The 11,472-nt window shown below is 42.0% G+C and overlaps 1 protein-coding gene across 4 annotated transcripts in view; it reads right to left on the reverse strand.

The window, feature by feature from the left end:
* Positions 1 to 8,080, reverse strand: part of DCLK2 (doublecortin like kinase 2) — an 81,248-nt gene extending 73,168 nt beyond the window's left edge. For all 4 annotated transcript variants that reach the window (XR_009958168.1, XM_062573874.1, XM_062573873.1 and 1 more), the window contains exon 1: positions 7,196 to 8,080. Coding sequence is in view for 3 of the 4 variants with exons in the window: in XM_062573874.1 (XP_062429858.1) it covers positions 7,196 to 7,613 (418 nt within the window). In the remaining variant the exon portion in view is untranslated. The remainder of the gene's footprint in view (positions 1 to 7,195) is intronic.
* Positions 8,081 to 11,472: the final 3,392 nt, after the last annotated feature.

An 11,472-nucleotide genomic window follows, 5' to 3' on the forward strand; every position in this document is an offset into this window, starting at 1 on the left:
TTAATATGTGACCCAATTTTAAATCTGCTTGGAATTAATGCAGGTATTTTGATCTCTTGAACAAAGACACCCTTCTGATAATCTCCATGCTTTCTGAGAAAACCAATAGTTGCAAAACATAAAAAATAAGGGGTTGGGGGGGGTTAAACCAATCAAACTGATTTCAAACATTACTAAGGCAAAGGAACAAATAACTCTATTGTTCAAAATACACGCAAAACTAAGTTTGGCTGCTTCACTGTCTTACATGAGATTTTCACATGTTTAAGCTAAATATACACTACCTCAATTAGTATGAAAATCTTTTCAGAGACTTTAATGGTATTTTGATAGAGTTGTAGCTTTCTAAGTCTTTTGCACATCTATTAGGCCCCGAAAGTTGTCACAGCTCCATAAATAAGCATAAACAATACTTCCAAGTATTTATATCACTGACTTCGATGCAGCCAATTTTATGCTTTGAAGGCTCACCTTCCATTTACAACTTTAAACGGTTATAAGCTAATGCATACTAGCCTTAACAAGCACGTACTCACAGCAGTTGCAATACCGGAAACAAATAGCATATCTTTAGCCTACAACATTGGCATTAATATGAATCAGCTAGCACTCTATTTTTTATATCATGTCATGAAGTTAGTCACTAATATTATACAGGTGGTAAATTTTGCAGATAAATATGTGAACTACAGACTAGTGAAGTAGAAAGACAGAGTAAGTAATAAGGGTTTTTTAAATGCACAAATAATGCAAGACTTACAGAGGAAGTTACAGCTGGGTCTCTAATCCTGGCCAAACTATTCTACTGCAGGAAGCTCAGCTAGGCTGCAAAGCAGTTTTGGCAGAAGTATGAAATCTCCTCCTAAGGTTGGCATTATAATTTCAAAAGGGTATATGTGTCATCCATCCAATGCTTTGAGATAGTACCCAGAACAATCTAAAAGCATCATCTCCTCAACAAACAAATCTGCTATCACCAAAAATTCCACAAATTGGGCATACACTCACTCAGAAGAAATAATATCTGCTGATATTTTGGGTCACAATACAGTCATTACAAAAGGAGTAAGTTTACTTCTGCTTCTATATGTCTTAGTAACATTACAGAAACAAAAAGATGACATGACTTGCGGCCTATTAACAAGGAAACATTACCTACTGCTAAATAATTTACCTGTACTGCGTTAATAACTAGGAGAGCTAGTCATGAAGTAGGATCTGTGTGTTTGTGTATGGATATAAAGCTGAAGCACGCTGTAAGAGAATTCCAGTTGTAGAGAGCAGACAGCCTAAATACAATATTCACCATTTTGCCACCCTAGTAAAGAAAGACAATGAACAGAGAGAATGGCTAAAAAGAGAAAATACAATTACATTGGTCAATCTGACCAATAAATAGCCAAAGACTATCAGTTGCCTAAACATTATATTGCTTAAGAACTTGTCTACACAGGTTTTCTCTTGGCAACTCTTTCTTCAACACTACATTCACAGGAAATGTATTTAACTCACCTTTCAAGATAAACATGCAGGGATAAACAGTTAGGGTGTAGGTGAACTCCCCAAAACTCAGTCATTCAATTTTACGTATGGATAGGAAGAGAGAAATGTATTTGTCGATATCAATGTGGTTCTCAAAGCAAATTTCTGAACTAACCATAAAGATCAAGATACTGATTTTTTATCTTATTTTATTTTAAGAAGCATTCAAAAACTATTGGCATACAGTTGTGCTGACTACTTAAAATGAGGAAGAAAAAATATTAAGTCCTGAACTACTGTAGTAGCAGTCTACTACACAGCAAGTGTTCGTTACCTGCAACTACAGAGTTTTGAAGAAACACTGTTGCCTTACTGCTTCAGGTAAGTTTTCAACATCATCCAAGTTTTGTAAGTTAACACGAAGTGCTAGAAATTTTACAAAGAATTTAGAAGCATTCAGACATGTTCCCTTAAAATAAAGTCTATCGAAGAAAGACTTGTAGATATTCAGCTTTCCTTACCATTAGGTTAAAAAATCGTGGGCACGCCATGAAGGGGGGTAAAATAAGAAAGAAATTAAGTATACAGCACTCAGATTCTGACTCAGACAGGGTATCTGAAACCGAAGTATTTGAAAAAATTTTCTGGTTTCCTTTTTGCAAGTGGTTAACAAGCACTAATTATGATCTCCCGAGATTCAAATAAAGCATGACATTTTTCAGTGACACACTGCACAGAACAGAATGATATGGCTGAAATAGGTAAAAACATTCCTCTAGAAAAGAAGCCATTCATTGCTGTATTTTTTTTGAACGAGTGTTCCACTTTGAAGCACACAGGCCAGGGAGATTTCTAGCTGCATGTCATATACCCATCTTACCTCCCTCAAGCTTCTTCTGATGGAAGACATCAGTTCCACCAAGTGATAAAAGTTGCTTATTCAGTATATAGCACAATAGTTATTAGAGCTACTAGCCTTCTAATTTAAGGAATCAGTGGAGGATACCCTTTTTGTGTTCTGTAGCACAAAGCTGAACAGATTTCCAGAAAAGTATATTTATGGCAACATAAAGGGACTGATCTAAAAATAAAAAAAAACTTTTATGAAGGATTTGAATTTATTTAGATTTTTCTTTCTTCCCTTCTCTGCTTCTTAGGACTTCCTTCCACACCAATTTCTTAGGATTCCTTCACTTTCCTGTCCAACAGCCCTGTACAAGTCCCCCCATTTCCTCACCAGCAGCATTTAAGTTCCCAATATATTTTCCAAAACCTGGCATGACAATCAGGATTTTAGCCAGATCTCTTTTGACTTTATTTACTCAGGAGATTCAGAATACTGCTTTTTACAAGCTGTCAGAAGACAGGTAGGGGCAGTGGTATCACCTTGCCTAATACCATATGCCTCCTCCACAGTTAAGTAGATAACTCTTCTCTTGTATCTCTGAAACTAGGAGATGAATAGTGGCAGCTTGGTCTTTTTTTTGTTAGTTACCTTCCCACACAAACAAAATAATTACATCAGTTTTTCATACACATACCCCACTGCTCCAAGACAGCATAACTACAAGGATTTGCATATGTCTGTTTTTGATTTTTTTTACTACTTTTCTCGATCATATCCACTGCATCACCTTTTGCCTCTTTTTAAATAATGTCTCAAGCATTGCAGCTTTGGGGCTTTAGCACAGTAAGATGATCATACCTTCTGCAAGAAGCAAAAACACAAATGCCTGTTTGGTGTTACCATCTGCTTGTCCTGACAAGAAAGATGTTCTTGATCTACTAGTAGATAATAGCATGCGAATACTTAAGTAAATAGGATTAAAATGTAATACGCAGAAATAATAATAATCTAAGGTGGAAAATATTTCAATTGTTCAATGTGTGATTTCAAAACAGTCCTTCTCTGTGTATTAACAGGGTAGAGGCCATTTCCTTAAAGCCAATGGTGTCTGGCAGTACATGTCCTTGCAATGATAACAGCTACTCTGCCTAGAACCTTTCCACCTCCTCCCCAAAGGCTTCACTACCCATGCTTGTTGATTACAACTGTGCAGACAATACTACTGACACTTTAGAAGAACTGTAGCAATTAAACATAGCAACATAAACATAGTAGAAAACATGAATATTCTTAGCAATGCTTCCTACCTAGGGAACTAGAAAAAGCCCCTATCAGATGACAAATCAACATTTTTCTTGCTAGGAAAAGAGTCATCAGTATGTTTCCTCTCCCAAAATCCAATGTAAGTTCCTGAGTCAGTGGCAGACATTAACAACAAAGATCCTCCCATATTTTTCACCACCACGACAATCAAAGCATAGGATAGTTGAATATTGCATTACTGATACCAATGTAAAACAAAATCATCAGCCCTAAAAAACTGTGCAATTCCTATTATTACCATTGCATCACATATTATGGAGCTTAAATTTTCAAGAAATTTGAAGGATTTAGACAATTGCTAAGTTAGTTAACTTTTGTTGAGAACAGAAACAAAATTATTATTCTATTATTGCTATTGTAGTAAAATACAAAAAAGTGCACATGGAATCTACAATATAAAACTAGAGTATGTGTGATACTCTATGTGTGATAGTAAAGTTGCATCCCCATTACCCCTGCCTGGATCTCTCTGCCTAAACAAGATCAAATAGTAAAGAAATCGCGTATCAAGATGAGAGATGGAACCCTGAACCAACCATGGCCCAAACGCTATATGCCTATTTCCAACCACTCTACACGGTTATATTGAAAATTCTGTTGACTTTGAATTTCTAAACTGCATTTGGATCCTTAACGTATATTTAAAGGGAGCAGAGTTAGACTGGGAAGAATGGGAAATTTCAAAGAAGCTCTCAAAAGGACAACTCATAATGTTCCACAATCTACAAGGGCTAGGAATATAAATGCAGTTCATCTAAGGCAGGTCCAGTAGAGCATGCTTTTTTGACTGACAGATCTTATTAAGAAAAGCAGTATGTTTAAATGGAGCTTGTCAATTTTTGTTAAAAATATCATTAGATCATGTTTATTATTGTGACTCAACCTCCAACAACAATGTATGCCTGCATATTACCTATCTTTCTTTTAAAGCAGTTAGCAGTAGAACAGACTGCCAAATACATGCAAATCCCAAAGCATGCATCAGTGACTCAAGTCAGCTAGCTTGGACTACTATGATACAGACTTTGATACTGCCAACTCTTACACCCCAGACACATACTAACCTGACAAACAGCAAACAGACCTTAGAGAGCCTGTCTGCACTGGGGCTGTCAGTGTCAAAGAGCTGCACACACAGGTGCTGAGTTGAGGGAGGCTGAAGCAGATCTTGGCTTGATGAAGGTAGCTGAGGACTCAACTTTGGCTCACTCTATGGAGCTTCCACTAGCGAATCTGAACTGCTGTGATTCTACGTACCTGTTCCAAGAGCACTGAGGATGTGCAGTCTAGACAAATAATTAGGTGTTGCATCAAGTAGCCATGTTGGGTTCGGTGTTTAGCCTCTAGTCGTTAAAAATATAAGAATAGTGTACTTTTATTTTCCTTTCTGAAAATTAAAAAGCAACACGACAAAACACCATTCAAAACTACTTCTGGTGTTACTGCATTTCAAGCTTCAGCATATTAAAAACGTTGAAGTGCTCACTCTAGAGCAGAAATTCAAACTTGCTGAACTTAAAAAAGTTAAGCACAAGTGGAAAAAAAACCCAAACAGAACAAAACAAAAGGAAACAAATCCAATCCTCATCCAGTATCTCAGTAACAAAACTGCCAGCAAAGAAGTATCTTTCTAGGCTAGAGGAATGATGGATCTACTATTTGTTTGCTTTCTCCCACCTCTGTACATTCATTCTCCTTTCCTTTCTCTGTATGGTGATTAGTCTTAGCACGCCAAAAATTTTTAACCGTGTAACTGGAGCACATACTAATCCAATTATGATGCCGTAGGACTTTCTTAAGATTCTTCAGAGTTGTATTGGTCATGGATAAATGACTAAGTAATGGGGTCACTTTTTCCTTTTTCTTTTACTGAGAAAGCATGGAAGTTGAACTTAAATCGTGACATTTGTTTCGCTTTATTCTACCAATGAAGAGCAACAGCAGAGGTCACCCATTCAGTGTGCATTTGAATAGAAAGTTTGTTTTTGCTTTCAGTTATTTAATTTTAATTGAGTTATGAGAGTATAAGCTTCATTTACACTGTTGTCCAGCAAGTCATTTTGCCCTTACATTTTTTGAGCAACTTTGAGAATCACTCCATCTGCAGTACTTCAAAAGCTATCTCTAGTTTTTATCATTAACCCAGCATCTCACTTTCCTAGCTATCTCTGAATAACTGGATCCTGGAAAAGATTTTGGTTGATTTCACATTTGTTTTATCACCACAGAATCTACATTTCACTAGGAATTCCTCTCACATATCCTGTTTTGACAGTAGGACAGCCTTTGTTAGATCAGGGGATGGGGAAATCTTGTTACAATTATGAAGTACAATTTCTTGCATATCTTTATGAGAGACCCCCCTTCATGCAGCAAATATTGCAGCATTTTCCTTCCTTTTGCATGAACTGTAGTGGCTGCTCAACAGCTTAAAAGATTGCAAATCTGGCAACTGGCGTATGAACTCACTGGGTGGAAGAGTATAGCAATAGATACGATGGATCTCTGAGGAGAAGCATCAAGTGGAAATCAGTAAGAACTTCACAGTGTGCAGGCTTGAAAGCCTGATTTATATAGTGATGAGTTTCAATTTTGTTTTAAGACACCACGAGAGCACATGGGGCAAGTTTTATCTAGAATACATGCCTAGCTACTGAAAATAGCTTATGCAAGCAGACACTCAACAAGCAAACACACCTGCATGCCTACTTTCTGATGAGCTCTGTCCCATTCCAAAACGAGGTTAAAATACGATATATCTGAAAATACTATACCTGAATCAGATTTTAAAGAGATTATGAATGAAAATGGGAGCCACAGAACAGGCTTGCACACACAGTCATTTAGGCCACAAAAAGCACTCAAAGACTTGCCTGCTGCTTGTCCAGGCAATTTCCATACAAGAGGTGTGTTTTGTTCAGAAAAGATACTCTAGCCCTATTTTGAGTAGTCGTCAAGTACTGCTTGGACTTGCAAGCTCTGAGTAACCAGGGCAGCTAAGTCCCATTATCAAAAGCAACTCAGGGACAATTTTGGAAAGTATTTAACTTTATAAAGTGCTTTTGGAAATCGGACTTCATACCAGCTTGTTTTAATAAGTGTTAGGATATAAACATCTCCTTTCACAGTGCAGCGGCTTTCTCTGGAAAAGCTCGAGCCGCTGTGAAGCATCTGTGACAGTGTAAGAACGGGTACTAAGTTAAAACATTTCCCTCTCTAACCAAAGGCGACAGCTGGAACCTAGCCCAAAACTTTACTATTGTTCTGGCAGATGACAAGAGGGCCTGCTGTTTAATGCTGGCCACAAAGCCAACCCCTGCACGTTCGGACAACACACCTCAGGGTGCTGGGGAAAGCGGCCAGGAAACAAGGCACACCGAGGAAACAAGGCCTGCTCCAGCGGGTGTTGCCGGGCCCTTTGCCCTCTGAGGCCCCCGGGCAGCCAGTCTGCAGCACGATGAGCTCGCTCGCAGGAAAACGCACCCCGCGGAGAGCCCGGGGCCCTGCGGCCCACCGCCCGGCCCCACGCCGCAGGCCCCTCACCTTCCACCAGCTCGTCCAGGCTGGTGAGCTTCTTGCTGCCATCGATGGTGTAGATGGTGCGGACACCCTGGGGCAAGTTCACGTTGTCCGACAGGGAGCGGGTGAGCTCGGCGAGGAGGGCGTCGAAGGAGCGGAAGCGGTCAGTGGAGATGGCGTACACCAAGCCCTTGAAGTACCTGTCGCCGTTGCGGTAGAAGCGGGCTTTCCGGGCTTTCTTCTCCGAGCTGAGCGCCTGCAGGGTCCGCGTCCGGTAGAGGCTGCAGTGGGCGCTGTGCGCCGGGCTCGGGATCAGCCCGTTGCCCCGCGGCGCCCCGGCGCCGCCGCCGGAGCCCGGGCCGCCGCGGCGCGGCCCGGCGCGCGGCTGCCTCTTGTCCCGCTCCTCGAAGTGCTCCAGCTCGATGCTCCGGCTGCTCGCCATGGGGTGCTGCGCGCCCGCCCGCCCTCCTCCCAGCTCCGCTGCGGGCTGCTACGCCGGCCCCCGCTCTCCCAAGGGCGCCGAGCGCCTAATTCGGCATCGCGCCCAGCCGCCCTCGCCGGGAGGGCTGCGGAAAGCCGCGGCGCCCAACCTGCCCCGCAGTCGCAGCCCCGGCAGCCGCTAGCCCTGCCCGTTACTCGCTGCTCGGCCCGCAGCGGCGCACAAAAGCATTCCTCGTGTCTCCCGGCTAAATACAGCAGCTAAAATAACACCGGGGGAGGCGTGCGGGCGCCCCGCCGCCGCGCCGTGCCCGTGCAGGCTCGCACAATGCGGAGGATGCCGTGCGCGCAGCTCCCCTCCTCAGCCTATTCTCTGCTGACTCCGCCGGGGAGAGGGGGTGGGGACGGCATGCCTGTTCCGCCGCTCCGGCCCGACACCGGCCCCGCCGCCCCCTCCCGGCTGCCTGCGGGCAGCGGGTGCCGCTCGGCTCCGATCCGGGTGCGGGGGCACCGCCGGCCCCGCGGCCGCTAGCCCTCAGCGGCGCTCGGGGCGGCGGAGCGGCGCAGCCTCCGCCGCCGCCGGGAGAGCAAGGGCGCTGCCAGCTCCCGCCTCGCAAAGAAAACAACCCGCCGGCGGCCCCGGCGCAGCGGATCCGGCGGGAGGAGCGAGCAGCGGGAGGCGGACGGGGCGGCTGCCGGGCCCTAGAGCCGGGCGGGCGCCGCAGCCGTTGAGCGAGGCGGCCGTTAGGGGCGAGGGGGGCGCGCGGCCGTTGCGGGGCGCGGCCGTTAGGGGGGAGGGGCGCGCGCGGCCGTTGAGCGGAGCGGCCGTTAGGGGGCGGGCACGTTGGCGCCGTCTCCAGCTGAAACGGCGGGGTGACCTGGCTGTCCCCAACGGCTGCCAGGACAGGAGCTGGGCGGGACGAGTGGCAGAGGCTGGTGACATGGTTGTTGTCTCCACAAGGTTCAGGTGATGAAGCAAAAAGGGAAACGGGTTCTATGTAGAAAATAAAAGTGTTTTTAAGAAAGCGGCTTGCTTTGTAGAGAAAGCTCTTTGGCTTCATGTGTTGGTTCTGACTGGATTAGTCCATCTAAATCATTGGTTGAGGCTCTTCCCCATTACCCTTATAGGAGTGAAGTGGTCTCTTAGCCCTTTCATGGTCTTACTTTGCTCTTACTAGGTATAGGCCTCTCCAGTGTACATTACCTGGACAGGGAACTATACATAGCTGTAATTTTCCTCTTTTTGCTTGTGAATACCACTACTGCTGTTTAAGTAGCCACCATGTTTCTCACCTGTGCGTAGGTACCAATTAACGATGGCCTAGCTCCCATTCTCACAGCCTTATTTCCTAAGCTTAGCTTTAGTCTACTGTTCAGTTTGCCTAAATGGTTTTAAAATACTCCCTAGGTTGCTGAAGTCAATTCCCTTTTGGTAGAAATGGCCAATGGGTGCACTGACATCAATGCAATTTCAGCTTTTTATTATTAATATAGAATATATTGTCTTGATGTAGTAAGTCTTAAAAATGTAAGAGGCACTTATTATAGTCTTTCCCTTTGTTTCAGGTATATTGTTTTGAGAGACTCGAAGATTTGTTACATTATTATGGCTGTAGCTGATACTTTTTTTTTTTTTTTTTTTTGCCCTCAGTCCATTAAAAACTTTGTCCATCCTTTTTCCCATCACTTTTTTGCTAGGTGATTGAATTTAGGTTGGAGAATTTGGTGTTTGGATAGATATTTTCTTGGTTTTAAGTCATTTTGCTTGGTGGTAGGGTATGTCATGGACAGGACTTGTTTTGAACGCTGTAGGTGAGAGACAGGAGAGAAGGGATTTTTATACAGCATGTACAGTAAAACCAAGAGGTTTTACAACCTTGTCTCACCAGGAAGCTTCCCTCCTCCTCCTCCTCAGATAGAATCTCCACTGCAGAGGTTTTTTTTATAGCCTGTACAGCCACAAGCAGTGCTTTTATAGGGTATATAATCATAAAATTGATTTCTGGCCTGTAAAAGTTAAACTACTTCTGTATTAAGAAGCTATTTACCAAGAGGTTGCAATTAGACCTGCCATTTTAGATGCATAACTGCCTAGCAAATTCCTAATGACACCTCAAACATCTTTCCTGCAATCCATGCTCTTGCTTTTTGGTTCACTTCAGATTTCACTTTTATTTTCTATAATCTCTATAAACCCCCATTGGGAATGGTTCATAATACTTCTATTCATATATATGCTTTGCCTTTTCCTTGCCATCTCATTCCCCCAAAGAGTCATCTCAGTCTAATAGAGATATCTTAAAGGGCCTTCAGACATGAGTAATAGAACCCCAAACACAACCCCAGATGCAGCTGAATTACGTTTGTTGTTACATGTGAGAAAATTAGTGCACATAGTATGCACTTTTGTGTATTCCTGAGCTATGCAATCCCATTGTCTTTTTTCCACATTATCTTTCAAACAGGGTTGATAAATTACCAATTCAAGTAACAGCAAGCAGTGGTACATATATAAATGCTGTTTTGTTAGTGAACCTGTATCTCCTGACATATGAAGGTGATTATCATTAATTCTTGTGTGTACTAAGGGTCTCAGAATGAGTATGCATTTTCTATTTGTGATGAAAGGAGCTTCCAGTTTTCATGTCCATCTAGTTAATCAGTTCTCTTTCCTGTCTTTGCTTTGTTTTTCTGTGCTTTGTTATGATATGCATAACCAGTTCTTGGTTTAAATCTCCTCCTGTATCTGAAGGCTTCTTATCTGTTTGTCTTTGTAGCAATTGACCTCTCTAAGAAAAAAACTCTAAAAGAAAAAACAAACAAACAAACAAAAAAAAAAACCCCCTACCACCAGACATAATGTCTCTTCATATCCTATTAGCTGAATTCCTTACTTTTCTAATGAATCAGTGGAGTTCCAGTCATTTAGTGCCATTAAAGGGGAGATGGTCAAAATTCACTTCAGGGCCATAGTTTACAGTAAATAATTTTAGAAAAACATTTATGTATCTGGCCTCTGCGTTTATTAGCTCATTGATTTTACCTTGAAGATGAAAATATATAATGTTGCTAAAAAGAAAAGATAACCATAAACTTGGAGTCTGTTACCTCAAGATTTACTATGTGAAAAACATTGTTCAAATACTCCAGTAACTAAATGTTACCTTGTAGCACAAAGAATGTCATATATGAATGTTTAAACAACAAAGTAGTTACTTGTAATGATTTATTTGCAAGTAAGAATGTCAAAATCCTTTTAATATTATTATATGTTTTGATATATATCGATACAGTAAACCGTATGGCATCCCTGTGAGATGCTATGCCTTACTTCATCCATCTATAAAATGGGAAACCAGAGGCTTAGTGCACTTACCCATGCAGCACAGAAGTCAGACTAGAACTAACAACTTGCTCTTCAATCCTATTTTCATCCACTCAACTATTTTCTCTGTAAATCCCACACAGAATATAGTACTGCTTTTAAAATGGCTGATACGTATATGGAGCTCTACAGAACCAAAGCATACAAACAAATACATAGATGGCATAAGAAAAGAAGCTTTAGACCTTAGTCAGGCCTAATTTCCATATGTTGCATGTTCTTGCCACATCAATACTTTCTGATTAGTGGAAATGTGGCTCTTGAGGTTCATTAATTATTGAATTATGTTAGTACATTTTAATGCATTATAATTAGAGAAATATCTGAATCCAGTAACTTTGATGAACCAGTATAAACGTGTATTCAAGAGACCTCAAAATTATCCACATGTTTCAGTAGACTAGATGAAAAGGCTGCCCATATATTTATAAAATGGCAGTGGCACAGGCCTTCAGTTACTTGTTACAGGACTTTGCAC

Source organism: Rhea pennata, chromosome 4 (assembly GCF_028389875.1).
Source record: "Rhea pennata isolate bPtePen1 chromosome 4, bPtePen1.pri, whole genome shotgun sequence".
Classification (NCBI taxonomy): domain Eukaryota; kingdom Metazoa; phylum Chordata; class Aves; order Rheiformes; family Rheidae; genus Rhea; species Rhea pennata.